The sequence below is a fragment of the Leptopilina heterotoma genome, unplaced genomic scaffold (genome assembly GCF_015476425.1).
Source record: "Leptopilina heterotoma isolate Lh14 unplaced genomic scaffold, ASM1547642v1 Lhet_299, whole genome shotgun sequence".
In the NCBI taxonomy this organism is placed as follows: Eukaryota; Metazoa; Arthropoda; class Insecta; order Hymenoptera; family Figitidae; genus Leptopilina; species Leptopilina heterotoma.
This window is the reverse complement of record NW_025111002.1, coordinates 221174-239476: the sequence shown is the minus strand read 5'-3', so window position 1 is coordinate 239476 and position 18303 is coordinate 221174. Positions and strand designations below refer to the sequence as shown.

At 33.7% G+C, this 18303-nt stretch overlaps 3 protein-coding genes across 6 annotated transcripts; 1 reads left to right on the top strand and 2 right to left on the bottom strand.

Annotated features, from left to right (window-relative positions):
• Positions 1-490: 490 nt before the first annotated feature.
• On the bottom strand, positions 491-2458 carry LOC122504421 (nucleoporin Nup37). Its single transcript, XM_043615537.1, has 5 exons — positions 2317-2458; positions 1889-2073; positions 1613-1810; positions 1173-1543; positions 491-1085 (listed from the first exon to the last, which is right to left on the bottom strand). The coding sequence occupies exons 2-5, from the start codon at positions 2036-2038 to the stop codon at positions 833-835; spliced, it is 972 nt and encodes a 323-aa protein (XP_043471472.1). The 5' UTR covers positions 2039-2073; positions 2317-2458; the 3' UTR covers positions 491-832.
• A 129-nt stretch (positions 2459-2587) lies between these two features.
• LOC122504420 (exportin-5) lies at positions 2588-10197 on the top strand. Of its 3 annotated transcripts, none has more exons than XM_043615534.1 (11): positions 2588-2693; positions 3648-4348; positions 4464-4772; positions 4853-5397; positions 5471-5941; positions 6012-6399; positions 6500-6760; positions 6851-6974; positions 7040-7373; positions 7496-7865; positions 7935-10197. In XM_043615534.1, the coding sequence occupies exons 2-11, from the start codon at positions 3662-3664 to the stop codon at positions 8094-8096; spliced, it is 3651 nt and encodes a 1216-aa protein (XP_043471469.1). In that variant the 5' UTR covers positions 2588-2693; positions 3648-3661; the 3' UTR covers positions 8097-10197. The 3 variants fall into 3 exon arrangements, with proteins under 3 accessions (XP_043471469.1, XP_043471470.1, XP_043471471.1); XM_043615535.1 differs by lacking the exon at positions 2588-2693 and adding an exon at positions 2700-2829; XM_043615536.1 differs by lacking the exon at positions 2588-2693 and adding an exon at positions 3088-3106.
• A 432-nt stretch (positions 10198-10629) lies between these two features.
• Positions 10630-18112, bottom strand: LOC122504418 (adenylate cyclase type 9). Of its 2 annotated transcripts, XM_043615532.1 has the most exons (10): positions 17781-18111; positions 16543-16843; positions 15738-16452; positions 15184-15631; positions 14851-15105; positions 14350-14789; positions 14053-14202; positions 13628-13827; positions 12274-13549; positions 10630-12193 (listed from the first exon to the last, which is right to left on the bottom strand). In XM_043615532.1, exons 2-10 carry the CDS (start codon positions 16821-16823, stop codon positions 11807-11809), a joined length of 4152 nt encoding a protein of 1383 aa, XP_043471467.1. In that variant the 5' UTR covers positions 16824-16843; positions 17781-18111; the 3' UTR covers positions 10630-11806. The 2 variants fall into 2 exon arrangements, with proteins under 2 accessions (XP_043471467.1, XP_043471468.1); XM_043615533.1 differs by lacking the exon at positions 14053-14202 and having other exon boundaries at positions 17781-18112.
• Between the last annotated feature and the right edge of the window lie 191 nt (positions 18113-18303).

Here is an 18303-nt window from a genome sequence, read left to right as displayed (position 1 = left end):
AAAAGTACTAATTTTACATCTAGGTATTTACTGATTTTTATAAAATAATTAAAAAAAATAGCTGTACAAGATTTTATTATAGTCGTGCGCCTCCACCTCATCTAAAATTAAAATTCTTTTTTTAGCTTAAAATATGAATTGAAATATAAGTATTGTTTCTACTAACCTCTATAACAAAATGTATGTACCTTATTGCTCTTATCTTGCAAAAACTCTTATTAATTAACATTTAAATCAATATATAACTTTTCAATTTTTATGTAGCGGCGTGGCGTCTTCTTCCACCTCCACCACTTTATAAAATGAACGGTAAAAAATGCTAAAACTCGGTCGGTATATATGTATATCAGTGTTGCCAAAACAACAGTTTAAAAATTTTAATTTCTAAACGAAAATATTTTTAAATGTCAAAAAGGAAACTATTATCTCAAAAAAAAATTTTTATTATTACGATTGTCGATTTCAGCTTTCTTTTCAAATAATGGAAACATTTTAGAAAAGGCATTTTTTATTTCCTCAAATTGTTAAATGTGTACAAATTTTCTGCGCATCAGTTCGAGCGCGACGTTTGAAATATCAAAAGAAATATATAATTATATAATCTTAAATAGTAGCTCTGGCTTACATTTTTTAATTAACATTATTAAATTTCATTGAATACAAGTTGACTAATTTCAAACAATCAAAATTAAGTCAACAAATATATTTTCACTTGTTATAGATAATTTGATCTTTTCTGTTATAAAAAAAATGTATAGCAAGATCCGACAATTTATTTTCATTTCCTATTTTTATTAAAAGCTGTATTTGAGCTTTTAAATATTTCTAATTGCTACTTATTGTTTATCTTCCAAAACTGAAGTTCTCTATCGTTTCCCACACAAACGTAGGGCAATCTTTGATGCCATGACATTCCACCAAAGAGTTTAATCTTTCCACAAAGAATCACTTGTTTTGTACTTAAATTCGTGATTTTCAAAAGATTGTCCGGCCGTCCTATACTCGCCACAATATTTTCACTTGCAAAAGAAAACTTTACCATTATTCCACCTTCCACGTGTAGATTTCGACTTTCCACTGGTCGGCTGAAAAACATTTTCCAAATAGTATCAACTATGCAAATGTAAAAAAGATTTTGTTAAAAAATGATTAATTATTGGAGAAATATTCACCTCGGCCGAGATACGTCCCAGAGTAAAAGTTCTCCGGCACCCAAGCACACGACTTTCAGAGGATTTGGACCCCAATCGGCTGAAGATAGAGGAACGGTTCCAGCGTCAAGGGACATAATTGCCTGTTGACTTCTCACATTGAACATTCGAATCAATCCATTTTTCTCCGCCACGAGTAACTTTCCGGATTCCTCATTATGCCAGCAGACACTGACACCCGGTGAATTGAGACAAAATGTCGAAATACATTTCTGTTCATCTTCCTTTACTGCCCACAGTTTACAAGTATGATCATCGGAAACTGATGCCAATAGGTCGCCCTCAGGTTCGTAAGAAATGGCATTCACATAGTCCTTGTGTCCATCTAAAATCTACGATATTATTTTTAAACTTTTATTTAAAAAAATTTTAATTTTTCCACCATTCATTCACAACTGTACCTCGTAAGTATTTTCGTCACTCAAATTGCTGTTGTATCGTCTAATTTTGAAGTCAGCACCAGCCACGCAGAAAGAAACAACTTTTGGAACTAGTGTAAGTGATGTTTCCGGACTCCAGGCGATTGCGTGGACTCTCGTTTCGTGATGAAATGTTCTTAGAAGAGTGTAAACAACATCTTCCGTAACGTCATCGTCTTCCTGAATTAACATTTTTATTTCTCATCAAAATTAATTGTTAAAAATAAAATCCTGCGAGTGGAATTTCATTCAAATTACCTGAAATTTTACTGTGCCTACAATAATCTCCTGATCCAGTGCTATGCAAATCAAGTGTTGGGACCATTCGTAGGGGGAAAATTCAACTCGATAAATTTGCTTCGCAAATTTTTCTTTAAATGCACAAGGTGTTACCAAAGCTTCGTCCATTTTTTCTTTCAAAATAGTATTTCCTCAAGTATATTCTGTAAATTTACAAGAAATATAATATTTTAAAAATATATTAACGTAAATATCGCCTACTTTTCGAAAATTTCGGAAAGCGAAACTTTTAATAATTATTGATAGTAAACAATTTAAAACACTTGATTATTTATTTGAAAATAATGTTGGAATAATATTAATTATTATTATACTACTTTTTATAGTGAACAATATTCATTATACTTAAGTGAAAAGTTGAATTATTTTTTAAATAAAAAACTCACTTGTTTATTTATTTTCTTGTGGTGGATGATAAACCGGCATAACCTAGCAGAACAAATTAATTCTAATTTCGTTGCAACTTGAGCGAAATTATCTTCAAATTGGACAAATTGAGGTATATTATGTTTATAATTAAGCAATTTTACATTCAACTGAACTGTTTACTAAATTTTATTTTTTCTAAATAAAATTTAGAAGCAAAAGAAAAATGAGAAAAAGGAGAAAAATAACTGCCAAACGCCTTGTTATTAGGGCGCGAATTTAAAGGTTACGTTGACCAGGTCGATTGTTTTCAAATTCTATCTAGAGAGGGCGAATAAATCGACATGCGCGATTGAATGTGCCGCATCCCGAGGAAAATCCGAGAAAAGTAAATCTGGTAAATAAACTATTTTTTTCATAAATTTCCTTGAAAAAAAGATCGTTTGTGAAATAAGCAACAAGTGTGAATTTAATATCAAAAGCCATTGGCTTTGGGAAAAAATTTTTTTCCGATTTATGAACGCAATATAGGGGTGAGTTTTTTGCATTTCTACACTACTGTCAAGGCATGGTCGGCGTGCACGCCGAAGTAGCCCAGAAATCTACTCCCCACGTTCTCGTGTTTTTTTTCTAAACACTAATTATTTATTATATTCACTCACACCTCATCAGTAGTGCTTTGATTTTTTGCATAACAAGACATTTCATTAGAAATCTTCTGTTTTTTCGAAAATTTTCTTCTAAAATTATGAACGTCAACAGGTCGACGCTACGGAGACGATATTCCTGGATATTCTCTGTATAAATAAAGTACAATATTTTGCTATTATTTGATATATGTATAATAATTTACGTTATTATCTAGGTTATGTTAGTTTTACAACTAAAAAATTTAATCAAAATCCATAAATTTTTTTTTGCATTTCTAGAAAAATGAAAATTATTCTATTCAACTATTCCAAATATGTCTATAGTAATATTTTTAATTTACAAATTTTTTTTGCAAATGAAACGATTAACCAATATTATAAGGGTATTGAATCATTCATCCTGTTGTGTACTTGAACGACTTGAACATAAGAAGTACATATTATTGAAATTAAAATAAGTTACTTTATTTAATTTCTTTTGAAAGAGATGAAGATTGTAGATCAAGTTTGATTATTAATAGCGATACATTTATAACCTTTACACGTACCAATCAATCAAACTAATTTTGCAAACTGAATAATGGTGAAATTTTGTTATTTCTCCCTGTAATGATTATTTTATTGGAAATGCCTTCACTGTATGTCGTTTTTCTTACTTTTTCCGCTTTTTCCTGAAATGAAATCTTGTTCCTTTTTTGCAGTTGAACAATTAGGGATGGATTTCGGCGTGGGAGATGTCGCGCAGACATCGTCAGAGCTCGCTCGGGTGGTTGAGGTGATGATGTCGCCGAACGTTCCACATCAACAGCGTCTCGAAGTTTACAGTGCTTGTGAAAGATTTAAGGAATCATCGCCGTTGTGCGTCCAGTGTGGACTGTATCTCGCTCAAAAGTCACCCGATCGCAGTTCAATTGTTCGTCATTTCGGTTTGCAGTTACTCGAGCACTGCATTAAATACAGATGGACGCAGATCTCTCAGTCGGAAAAGATTTTCATCAAGGAGAATTCAATGAAGCTTCTTCAGGAGGGCACGGAACCATTGCTCCAGGAGGAGGCTCACATTAAGGATGCATTGTCGCGAGTTATTGTTGAGATGATAAAACGGGAATGGCCTCAACAGTGGCCGACACTTTTGGCCGAGTTGAGTGAGGTTTGCACCCGGGGCGAGAGTCAAACGGAACTCGTTTTGCTCGTTTTCCTTCGACTCGTCGAAGATGTTGCACTCCTTCAGACATTGGAATCGAATCAAAGGCGGAAGGACATTTATCAAGCGTTGACGACCAATATGGCACAGATTTTTGCCTTTTTCTTGCGATTAATGGAGCAGCATTTCTCCGAGTTTCAGAAGCAAACGAATCTCGGAAGGAACACGGAAGCTGCCGCGCACAGTGGAGTCGTTCGGGTGAGCTTTCATGTTTTCTCTTCTCGTTTTCCATGCTTATTTCAATCTCTATTATTACAACTATTGGCAGAGATTGAATTTTTCCATTGACTCTGTTTCGTCATACTATTTTCAGGCCGTTTTGAAAACCCTGACCGGATTTGTCGAGTGGGTTTCGATAAATCATATAATGGCGGACGAAGGTCGTCTTCTGCAGATACTTTGCCTTCTTCTGGGAAATCAGGTGTTTAGATGCTCGGCAGCCGAGTGTCTTCTGCACGTGGTGGACAGAAAGGGGAAGGCAGACGATCGAAAGCAATTGATGATTTTGTTTACCGAAGAGGCTCTCAGATGCATTTACGTTGCAGCAACTGCGGCACCTCCACCACCTGGACCAAACGATCTCTACGAAAGTCACTATCTTTTCCTGAAGAAGCTCACTCAGGTATTACTTGAGAACAAATAAAAAAAGGTTTAGATTAATTTTATGTTTAACCTAATTTGTTGTCACTTTTTTGTGGGCAGGTACTAATTGGAATGGCAACGCAACTATGTCAGTTGTGGGGTAAAGACGACTCTTCCGGAATTCGTCCAGCGCACTTTAACATTTTCCTCGACACTGTTCTTCATTTCACGATGCATTCCAATCTGACATTGACACATTTAGCAAATTCGATTTGGATTCTTCTCTTTAAGCATGAGCAAATCAAAACTGATTCACTTTTATTGACTTATGTTCCAAAATACATTGAATGTACTGGGCCGAAATTAATCAAAGTCACATATTCAAACGGAAGACACGCAAATGGAACGGTTTCTTATCTTGATTCCGACTATGATACGGAGGCAGAATTCAGATCATTCTTCCACAGATTTCGAATGGATTTATTGGAGGGTTTTCGAAATGCGACAATGGTCTCTCCCTTGGTAATGTTCGCTTACGTTCAACATTGGCTCACGGCGAAAATCACCAAGGGAATGAGTGACATTGGCTACAAGTGTGATCCAAATGATCGCGAATATCTAGAGTGGGAAGCACTCGCAAACGCTTTGGACTCGGTTGTCTCGAGGTTTGTAGCTTCTGTCTTAATTTCTGTCTTAATTTCTGTCAAATATTCAATATAAAAATATTAAATTTTCCAGGATTTTGCTCGTGAATGAGAGGCCGAACGTACAGACTGGTCTACAACTTTTGGAATTGTGTTTGAGTTACAATCCTCGGGACCCTTGGCTTCTCTCGACTTTACTCTCGTGCATTAGTGCACTTTTTGTTTTTCTCTCAATGTCGACCGGCTCAATGGCAATGCCGGGAGTGGCAATATTGCCGCGTGTTCTCGAGAAAATATTCGCCGCCCTTGTATTCATGGAGCCTGGCGAAACCAAAGAAACGCGCTGCAAATCGACGAAAAGCGTGAGACGACACGCGGCGAGTTTAATGGTGAAAATTGGTTATAAATATCCTCTATTGCTCTTGCCAGTTTTCGATCAAATTCACACAACTGTTCGGGGTTTGGTTCGCGAACCGAGTCAACTCACCCGAATGGAGAGTGTTTTTCTGTACGAGGCTCTTTTACTCATTTCGAATCATTTTTGCGATTACGAGAGGCAAACGAGGTTTGTACCATTGTTATTATTATAAAATTGTAAAATTTCAAATTACATTTCGAGTTTGTGCGATTGGCAGATTTGTGGCGGAAGTGATGGGCGAGGCAGCGACGAGATTCGTGACGATGGGAACGGATGCATTTAAGGGGCCATTGGAGCTGATCAGATTCATTGGCTTGGATCAAGTACCAGTGGAAAATGGTTACGAGGATCCAGCGGGAATCAATCGCTCGGATTTGATGTATTGCATTTTGACTGTTTTGAGTGTTGTGAAACGATGCTCGATACCGGAGGATCCGGACCGAGCGGCGAGAGGAGGTTTCGTTGGCGCTCTCAGTGAAAGTGGAAATCCTGTCTATAGAAATCCATCTACTCCTCACATTGTTCCAGTGTTGCGGACACTTTTCGAATTTTTAAGATCGATGAATGCACTTTTTACACCTCCGGCTCTTGCTCTTCTCTCCGAGGTATAATAATTTACCGCGATAAATAAAACCTACAAGTAATAATATTGCAGGTATCGTATTTCAGAATATAGTGGAAAAGTAAAAATTTTGTTTTCTTCAGGGATACCGAGGTGTTTTCGGTCTGCTGGAATCGGAGAGATCAATGTTACTGGGTTTGAATTCGTCAAACAATAGTGACGGAACTGCCGAAGCCGATTGCACTGTCACTCCCCCGTTGGCGAGAATGCAATCATTTTTAAGTAATATTCACGATCATTGTTACCATATGTTGGGAAGTGGTTGTCACACAATTGGCAGAGATTTGTACCAAATCCCTGGATTCGCACACGCTTTGCTAAATTCCGTTTTTTCAAATATGGAGGTATGCATTTTATATTTTGTTTCTCTTGTTTCTTCTTTTTTGTTTATTGTAATTGTTAAAAATGATTTTTATTTTCCATCATTTGTGTAGGTCATTCCAGATCATCGTTTACGTCCAATAATTCGAGTTTTTATGAAGCCTTTTGTATATTTCTGTCCTCCGGCGTGTTACGAAACAGTTCTTGTTCCTATTCTGGCTCACGTATCGACTCACAGTAAGTATTTTTGAATTAAGTGAATAAATGCAAAATGCATATTGAAATGAAAATACTTTTCCTAGTGTGCCACAGACTGAGTGCCAAGTGGCAATATATGGCACAATTGTACGAGTCAGGAAGTCTTGACGAAGAAAATGCGGATACACAGGAGGTGATAGAGGATATGCTGAATAGAAATTTAACGAGAGACTTTGTTGACGTACTGAAAGTTGTTTTGGTCGGAGGAGCGGCAAGCGATGCATCTCCTCCGGATTCGATGGATCAAGACAGTGGCGGAATGGCCGTCGATCCGCCGGTGAGAGGGAACAGCATCGTCGCCGAGGCTGTCAGTGAACTGGGTTCCTTTGTCCTCCGACATCCCTCTACATGCCACAGTGTAGTGCTTTGCGTTCTGGGGTGAGAGAAATTGAAATACGTTCAGAAATTAAATGATTTCAACTAATTAATAATTTACATTTTTCTATTTTTCTATTTTGCTAATAATTAATGGAAACACTTTATGTAACTTTTTTGAAAAGAGCCTTGTCTTGGAATGACACGAACGCAAGTTTGAAAGCGACAATGCTGACTGGTCCAGTGGTGCGAGCTCTGGCAGCCGACGGGAGTTTGACGCCCGAAATGGCAACACACATAATGCGGGCGATTCTCCAGGGACTTCAACTTCACGGGCAGCATGAGGCAAATCAGGGTTCACTTGTCACATTGGGAGCTCAAGTTTACGAATGTCTTCGACCTAAATTCCCCTGCATTATCGAAGTTATGCAACAAATACCCGGAATTAATCCCGCCGATTTGCAGAGATTCGATGAGAAAATGTCCGTTGTCAGCTCGAGGGGCAATAAAGTCGAAAAAGGAAAGAAGGATCTGTTCAAGAAAATCACTAATCAAGTAAATTTTACATTTTTCAACTAAAAATTTAAACATTATTTAAAATATAAAATACATTTCTTCTTCTAGCTTATCGATAAAAATATTGGACAACTTTATCGCAAAGAAGTGAAAATCGTCAATCTTCCACGTCTTCAAATTCCGAAGAAATCCGAATACATACGGGTCGATGAAATTTCAAAGACTTCTAGTGAAACTGGTCTCGCCGTTTTATTTGCGGGACCCACGTAGCATTCGGAGTCATCGGTTGGTTTAGCTCAATAAACACACACTCACACAAAAAGTTTGAAATTCCCTCTTCTGAATGAATATTTTTCTATCAGTTAGAGGTGATATTTCAAAGAAATCTGAACTTATACTTTTCAAGTGAAGGTGTACGTACATATTTTCTACAATATTGCATTTAAGCTTTATAAATAGCGAAATAATTGCACCAACTATTTTTATTTATTTTCTTTTATATCAGTTAATTAAAAATTTTCGGCTAATCTTTTAAAAAAAATTTTTACGTGATATCTTTCTTTTTTTTAATAAAAAAGAAAGAATAATTTTTGTAAGACAATTAATTTTTAAGAAATTAAAGTTTTTTTTCAAAAGGAAAAAATATCTTACAAAGAAAAAAAAAATGAACTCTTGAAAGAAAAGTGGATCGACTTTTTTTATTTAAAAGTGTTCACTTAAATAAGTGAGTGCCGCATTTGTTAAAGTTTTTATAATGAATTTTCATAATTCTTTTATATTAATTCTTCCGAGAGATTTATTTTTAGGAAATTCAATCTTAGGGGAGTTTTCAAAAAAAAGAAATTCTAATTTCTTTTTTTTTTAATTAATCAGTGCTGAGGTACTTTTTCCGTTGAGTTTTTTTGTTATACTTCTGTTTCATTTTTTCTTTTAATCTTTTAATCTATCGTTGTCTTTGTTACACAATTTCAATGCAAAAAGACTGCGTGCTGAAACTCTACAAAAAAAAAAAAAAAAAAAAAAAAAAAAGAAAATACCGAAATGTAAATGAAAAAAGAATAGTTTTATAATCGTAAAGTCACTGCAAAAAAGAAATTAATTAAAATTCAAATGAATTTTTATTTCATTCGTTCGGCAATTTTTGCAGGCAAAAAATCCGAAATTTTAATTATAAATTTTTTATTGTTTCTTAAAAAGAAAAAAAAAATTCAAATTTACGTTTAAGAGAAATTATTGCACAAATGCATTATTGAAAGTGAAATAAAAGTATTTGTAAATTTATTAAAAAATATATTAAATACTGTTTTATGATTTAATTCCAATCACTTATTTTAAATTATCATTTTCATTGTAGAATTTGGAATAGGGTGATTATTGGCAAAAAGATTGCATTGTAAAAAAAAGAAACATTTCTATTATTAATCTTAGAGTATAGAATTTTCTTAAATTTTCTACAAGGTATAGAAAAACAGTTTAGATTCTCTAATAATAAGTAAACGAAAGTATTATAACGTACTGAAAGATTAGAAGAAGCCGTCAATCGAATCGAAAAGTTGATTTATTTGCAACGATCGATTATATTTAATACAATTTCGATCATTTTGAGTTTCTGTTTCAATTAAAACTGCATAACATCATCAAAAACGTTAAAAAATAGATCACGACAAAAATTGTTCATTTATAAAAAATTTGAATGTGTAAATTAAAATATAAAAATTTCTTCTAGTAATTTGTGTTTCAAGTAAATGTGCTTTTTAACGAAAAATTGTTAGATTAATTTAAAATGAAAGGAATAATAAAATAATTGTTAAATTTGAAATGAAACAAAATATTTTCTAATTATATTTTCATTTGTTTTTGAATGTTTTGCAAATTAATTGTACTAGAAACTCAATTACAATTAATTGTTATTTACATATGTATATTATAAATAATTACAAATCGATACGGTAAAAAGGCCTCTCTCGTGAAAAGTTTTTTTGCTAGGGAAATTTTATATCTAAATTAAACAGCGATCAATCATCATGTTATGTTTAAAAAAAATATTTCTGAAGGATTTTCAGATTTTCTTGAAATTTTACATTATAAAGAATTTCTTTGAAATTTTGTTCTGATTCCCAAAGCATGTATGTACACACACGGAATTATGCGTAATATTAACAAATAACATTTTTATCGTCACGAAAAAAGAATCATTTTTCATTCTCAAAATTTAGACGATAATTTGCAAAAGGTCAATCGATTAAAAATTCGATTTAAGCTGCCAACTATTCATTCATTCTTCATCATCATCATCATTGTACATCGGTTTTTAAATAGATCAATAATCTTGTATATATTGTATTGTAATAAATAAATGCATTGACAATAATTTTTTAGGATATGTAGGTTTTTAAATTGCACCATCGGCACCATTTTTAAACGAGATGAAAATAATGTTTCTTTGTCCCAAATATTTACAGTATCAAAAGGTAATTAAAAATAGAGATTAAAAAGTATTCCGATTTTACTTTCATCTTTTCAGATTCATTCAATGATAAACATAAAATGATTACATATACAAAAATAATCATATTGAGAAATTGAAAATTGATAATTTTAATATTCAAAAAACTGGTAATGTTTTTGAAAAGTAGAAAGAAGCAGCAAAGGCACAAGTACACAAGTGCCGTGTTAAAATTAAAATATTTTCGGATTTTATCAACTTCCAGAAATTTTTTTTTTTGTAAAAGAATAAAAAACATCATTAATTTAAAAATTTTCCCACACTTTCTGAAATAAATTTAAAAACAGTATCGAAAAAATATTTAGGATAGAAATTAAAAAAAATATTTTCAGTTAAAAATAAAAATTATCAATTTTTCTATTTTTTCTCCGTATAAAATGACTCAAAATTTCTTTAAAACATTTCGATAAAAGTGAATAGTTTTCATTAACTAAAATTTCTCATCTCATTTTAAAAGAAATTAGGTCCAATTTAAAAAGAAAAATAAATTAAATCAATAAAATTATAAAAAGCAATCATTTTTTGAAAATTCTTGCAAAAATTTGTTTACATCACAATCAGTCGAGCATTTTTCGTGTCGGAAAATAAAGAAGAATTACTTTTAATAAAAAAACAAGATTCAAGAATCAGATCTCTACCATTTCATCAATTCAAAGAAAAACAAATTTTATATTTTTCTTTTGTTTGTGAAAAAATTGTAAATTTTCTTTCATCAACATTTAAATAAAAAAAAAAAAAACAATGGAAACAAATTTTTTCAATAATTCTTAAATTATAAGTATAATATTATTTAAACTTTTGTGTTACGAAACTTTAAAAATGCACAAGACAGATGAACGATTCTGAATTTTTTGACAGATGTAATCATATTTATTTTTTCATGAATCGAAGGATCAGTGTCAACAGGGAAAAATAAATCTATTTTTTTAAGAAGATAAAAAAATTGTTTTAGAATATGTGACGCGCTCTGAAGAAAGTTTAATGTGAATAAGAAATAACCGATTTCGATTTAACATAATTATAATTAAAATGAAACTTGTAATCAAGAAAAGTCCATGACAAACAACACTTATTCCTTTTTCTTTCAGAGCACGTCACATGTCTTTTAAATAGACTTCTATTGTGATATTTTAAACAACATAAATATATTAAAAATATTTAAAAATTGAATTCAAAATCGTTCGTTTTGAAAAGAACTCGAGTATCGCGTTAAAAAATAATAACGAGTATATGTATTCTCGATAATTTCAGACGTTCAGAAAACCACATTTAAAGCACGTAACGCACATATAAATTACACATTTTTTACAATATATAATATAATTAGAAAAGGCAGATTCGCGTCAGATCTCCCGTTTCAAAAAACTTTCTCGTTATTTACAAAAATACAGTATTTCTTAATAAATATTTTTCTCTCTCACCTCTATTTTTTCTTCTAAATGTCACGAAATCGTTTAGGCAAATAAATTTTTCTTTACGTGGCTTTAGTTTGGTTCCTTTTTCCAATAAGAAGGCAAACGTCCATATTATCCTTTCCTTTCACATAAACCTGACCACGTGGTTCAAATTCGTATCTTTCATTTAAAACTTGGAGACAACTGCTGGGTAATTGTATTTTTCCAGCGACACCCGTGGAATCCATTCTAGAAGCAATGTTCACGGCATCGCCCCAAATATCGTAATAAAGTTTTGTAGCACCAATTACTCCGGCCGTAACATCGCCAAAATTATAACCTACTCTCAGTATTAATTTAAAACCTAAAAGATCTTGATTAAAATCGTAGATAACTTTATGCATTGCCACTGCAAAATCGAGTAGCTGAAAAAGATGGGTATTCACGTGTTCACTTTGTTGACGAACCTGAAAAATTTTATTCCAATTAAAATGTTGTCTTTAAATTGAGGTATTTCCATTTTAATAATTAATAATTAAAAAAATACCTGAGGATTAAGACCGCTCGCTGCCATAAAAGTGCTGCCGATCGTCTTAATTTTCTCAACATTCGCGTAATCCGACTTCTCCAACAATTCATCGAAATCGCCAATTAATTCATTGAGCACCCTGAGATATTCCTTTCCTCCCAAATAAGATTCATCATACAATTCATTAAAATTTACAATACTCGCAAATATAATTCCCACAGCCTTGTGATTCTGCGAGTATTTCGCAGTTGTCTTCAATTGATCGGCTACATATTTAGGAATAATATTGTGTAACAGCCAATCGGCTTGATTCTTCATACTTTGGACCCGTGCTTTATCGCGAGCAGCAACAGAATTCCCGTGAAAACTCAAACGATAACTAATTTCAAATTCCCTATTTAGAAACCACACCAACAATAATAAAAGTACCATATCTAAAAAAATTTCCGAATTATAGAGTCTCTCGTCATACAAACGTTTTCGATTTTCATTCTCATCCAATTTTGTCGCATTTATCGTGAATGCTTCACGCGGCTCAGCAGCACCAATTGGAATGACGAGGAGACTTTTATTTTCAAATATCACATTCTCCGTGAAATCGGCAATTCCCGAAAAATTGACAACACTCGAATTGACGACACTCGTGAAAATGTGACTTCGATAAAGTGTCGCGTGATTTGCCACGAGACAAATGAATAAAATACCGGTTACGGTAACGAGGAGATTTTTCATCCAGCAATTCAACTGAGTAAAATTGCAAAAATGTACGAGACCAACGAAAATGAGATAACTGTAATAATATTCGAAATTATGGAAACTCGAACGAAAATTGCATGTGAAATTCATGAGAATCGAAACTATTGGCAGAGCGACTAGAACGGCGCCACAAACATGCCATGGATACCATCGCGAGAAAAATTTAAATATCCGATGGGCGAATGTTGCGTGCATTGTACTTGGATTGAGAAGCTGACGAATGCACAACGATACAGCCGACGCTTCAATTAGCGTACCAAATATGAAGAAGACAATAAAATAAATTGACGGCGTGCAAAGGAGAAAGAGAGATATCGCAATTGCTGAATAGACGAGTGCCGATATGAGAATATCGAAATAGGTATTGAAACGCGACGTCGCCAATGTAGGAGGATTGCCACCCAATCCCTCCGAGGCTTTATGAGCATTCTCCCGATACTCCTTTTCCATTTCCTTATTCTTGAAGAAAAGTGTCACACTCGACAATGGAGGTTTCACGAAATACGATCTTTGCGAACTGACGTTATCCTGAACGCACCTGAAATTAACAATTTTTTCTAAATTAAATACAAAATTCCACTTGTCGATACAATAATAATGGAATAGTGAAATAAACCTTATTAACTGAAGATCCGACTGCTTTCTCAATTTATGGAAGCAAGCGCCAAACGTATCGGTGACGGCCGGCGGAAACGGATATGGTGGCACAGAAGAAGACGGTTCCTGAGTTGAGTTTAAAGTCGAATTCGATGTGTAATAGCCGCTCACCCTTTGAGTCAACAAGTCGCCCTGGGCCATTCCATTCATGAGAAACAACTGTCAACAAATTTAATATAAACGAATAAAATTTTAACTAAAAGCAACTTTCAATGTCGACTGTAAATGAAAATCCACTTGTTAATAAACAATTTAAACAGGTGTTAAGAACAAAAAAAGGTACCTCAACACAAAAACCAGATAAGAAAAAGAGAAAAGAATAAAAGAGAGTTTGATATTATGGAATATGGGTAGGAAAATAGGGATGGGAAAGCATGGACGTACTTGCTGTTGGATACTGCTGCGCCTACTGCGAATCCCGGAATCTTTTCTGCTGCAGATAGACGAGGCGTGACTAAGTGGTTCCTGACCGGGTAGCAGAGGACTAGAAGGTACGGGATTCAGGTCCATCTCCACATCAGTGGAAGCATGCGTCTAAAATAAAATTCAACTGAGACAAAGTAATTAAACGAAAATAAATTTCCCTACGAACTGAAATCAATTTTCCCCTAAAACAAATAAAAAGTTCCACACCGTTTCGCGAGTCAAGTTCTGTAAAAAAAAAAAAAAAAAAAGATTCACCTTTGTAATTCCATTTCGCTCCTCTTTTGTGGACTCATCATTATCATCAATTACATTCTGTTTTCTATCCAAAGGCGTCATCTCCTCGGTTGTTCGTTGCCTTTGAAGATACCTCCAAGGTTTATTTTTCGATTTCTTCTTTCCATAACTCGCCGTCGATGTCGGACTCTTATTAACGTCTTCCTTATCGTCTCCACCCTCTTCGTCGTCGTTCTCTGAATCCAAAATACTCGGCAGTGAATTTGCTTTCATTCGATAGCAACTCGTATTTGTCACCATATGAAGATAATGCGGCCTTGGTTTCGAGTGCGTGTTGCAGGACGCCAGCCGATGACGAGATTGCATTAAAGGCGAAATACTCATTCCCTCCGTTGTCACGTTCGTCATAAATTCTGACATCATATCCGATTTTCTCGATTTTATGAAATAGGTCTTCAAATCTGTAATTAGGGGATATTTTTTTTAAAATTCACCTTTTATTAAAACCCTATTTAAAGTCACCTTTTATTGGTTCCGCGTCCTCCATCAAATAATGATCGTCGAGAAAATTGAATGTCTTTTCACTCAAATGAACTCTACCCGCTGATCCAGTGCTCTCCAATTTATTCGCTAGAGTCACATCATTTGACCAAACGTCAAATTTGAATCTTTTTGTACCCACAATGCCGCAGAGTACTGTTCCGGTGTGCACACCGACTCTCATATTCACACCCTCTCTTCTTTCGATATCAAACTGCTTTATTGCCTCGATCATTGCTGAAAGAAAGAAAGTAATTAATATTCATCAACAAATAGAAAAATCGTCATTAATTAATTAATTAATTATTTAGTTACCTAATCCCATTTCTACGCAGCATTTTGCATGATCAGGTCTTGGTTCGGGACAACCGCTGACACAATAATAACAATCGCCTAGCGTTGATATTTTTTCGCAGCCGTGATGCTCGCAAAGATCATCAAATCTTTCAAAGAGATCGTTGAGAATCCCGACAAGCTCCTCGGCCGTTTTATTCGAGCTCATTCTCGTGAAGCCGACAATATCGGCAAATAAAATGCTAACATCCTCCATTGAATGCATATTAAATGGTCGAAATAGTGAACGAATGTCGGTGTGATTCGAGGGAATCGAACCCTTTTTCAACGAATCCTCACGCTCCCGTTCCTTCTCGCTCTCCTCCATTAACCAATTGGCAACTTTCGGCGGCATCACAGAGAGAATCATTTTCTCCTTCAATTGCTTCTCCATCTCCAACTGACGGCGCACCAACAATGACTGTCCCACCTAGAAAGTATTTTTAAGTGTGCAACATTACAACATTACTTTCATTACTTGCCTTAGAAAATAAAAAAAAAAAAAAAAAAAAAAAAAAAAAAAGACTATTTCTCACCTTCATAAAAGTTCCGCGCATTCTCACAAAAGTCATAATCAAAATATGAACGCCAATAATGTGAATGCAAATTTGCATTAAAATGCGAATAGTGAGCGTTGTTGAAAAATCCACATCCCCATTGTATTTCACATGAAAAGCAGAATGAAAATTTTCCGAACTATTCAATGATCGAACAACTCTTGAAAGAGAATCTAAGATTGGTGGTGCAATAACTTCGCTCGTGAAATTATTGACGGTTAATTTTTCACTTTTGGTCGTCGAATTCCCTCTAAAATCAGTGAAAAAAGTCCTCTTTCCCCCATTCAGTCCATAGAGATACGCTGTGAGAAATTCGAAGAGAATTGAATAAATTGTACCGATTCCAACACACGCGTAAAGAGGCATTGGAATAACGGTGTAAATTAGTAAAAGAATTTCCGAGCATAGGGCGAAATGTCCAACGAGTGTGAGCCCGTCGAAATATGGCGGAACAAGAATGAGGAATATCAGTGACAGTAGACAGAGAATTGAGGCCACAATAACAGACGTCAAGACAACGTACGATTGATAATGATCTGTGTGTGTCAAGTATAACACTGCTGATATCAAAAAACCCAAAACACTGAAGGTTATCGTGATTGCCGGCCAGGAGTCTGATTTATTTTCTATTCCTTTTATCACAAAATAAACAAGCCATGAGACGGAGACTAGCAAAATGTAGGTAAGAGCGTATCTGAAATTAAATATTATTACAAAAATTTCATTTCACATTCAACTTTGAAATTCATTTTATCATTCATTAAAACAGAAATGTTAATTATACCGAAATCTCAATCTGATTTGAGGAAAGGCACTTCTTTTAAACTGCTCCTCGAGGATTTCGGAGTCGAATTTTGGATTCCACCAGGATCTGGGGGCGGCTCGTTCAAATGGAACTGGCAGGCCGATTCCGCAGCATCCCACGCCCTGGCCACTGTGGGCCAGGTAGGTTTGAATGTAAGGTGCCAGTGATATTTGAATTTCGTCTCCTCCATTCTCGGTGTCATCCTTCGCTCGTGTGAAACTGACTGACGAGCCACGCTTGCGACTCAAGGGCGGAGTCATCTTTTACATTCACGATCTTTCTGTCAAAGACAAGTTGCAATTTCAAAATTTTATTTTTCTCTTACCGTATAAAATTAGTAAATCTGAACAAGACAATTTTTAGGTCTAAAATTTACCAATTTTTTCAACTAAAGTAAAGTTTTGTTCACTTTAACGAAGAAATAGAATATTTTTTAATTAATTTTTGTACAGACAAAAAAAAATGCTCTTTGAGTAAGAGAATGAAAAATTGAGAATGATTTTTGTACACATATTGAAATGATAAAAATTCTTTGTTACAATTGAATAATTATTAATAAAGTTTTAGGGAGTAGGAAAAATTATCTTTAACGATACAAAGGCAAAATTATCGTCATTTAAAATAACAATAGACTCAAAATAAACCTCATTCAAATCCATCCGATGAGTAATTCTGATCTGTAAAGTCTACTAAATTTTCTCACTCGACTTTTATTTACATAAGCAATGCCATCACCAAACTCAACACTTGTGAAACAATAAAAGGATCTTGAAAATTATACACTAAAAATTGATTTAATATTTAACCTGATTTTAACAAATATATTTTAAATTTAAATTTTGTCTCGTTATATATTTTAATCAATTTTCAAATTGCTTCAAAGAACTTGCATTTAAATGTACCTTAAAAAACTTGTTTCAACTTTAAACTCAAAGAAAACTTGTTTTTATAACAATCGATTTTTTACACTTTAAAAGGAAAACTTTATTTTAAATGTAAAAGAATTTATTTAAAAAAAAGAAAAGTAAACATTATAGAAATACAAAAAGATTTATTATTGAATGATAATAAAAAATAGTTGAAAACTTCTTTTGACAGAAAATTTGAAATTCAAACAAAATTTTGAGGTTAAAAGGGAAATAGTAAAAAATTGTAGGACAAATATTCAACTGTGGATTAAAGATTGATTTTATTTTGTAAAAAAAGATTTTACTTACCAGTATCAACGGCGTGATCGCCGTGAAATTTCGACATTTATCATTTCCTCCTGGTTAAAGCGGAGGTCGAATCAGCTGATGTCTGACGTCGCCATACTCTCCGCCGCTTATATTTTTTTACAACTTGTCACAAATTTTTCAACACTTTTTGACAGCTTAATGTACGAAATAAAGGATAAATATTTTATGTTTTTTCGGGATTTTATAAAAATATGAAACGTTCTTTTGACCTTCCATTAAACAAAAATATAATTCTTCTATGCCTGTCAAAGTCATTTGACAGCCATTTTTTTATTTTTGTATAAAAAAAACTCATCCACTCACTCTATTTTACCGACCGCTTTGACAAGTGTTTATGTATGTGTCGTTTAATGATGAAAAACTGTTTCACTTTTGGATTCTAAATTGAAAATTTATATAAAAAACAAATAATTAACTTATTCTTCTGTATACCTATATTTTGATATTATTTTCAAATTAGAATACCCAAATTTCCCGCGAAATTTTGAATTTTTGCCTGTCA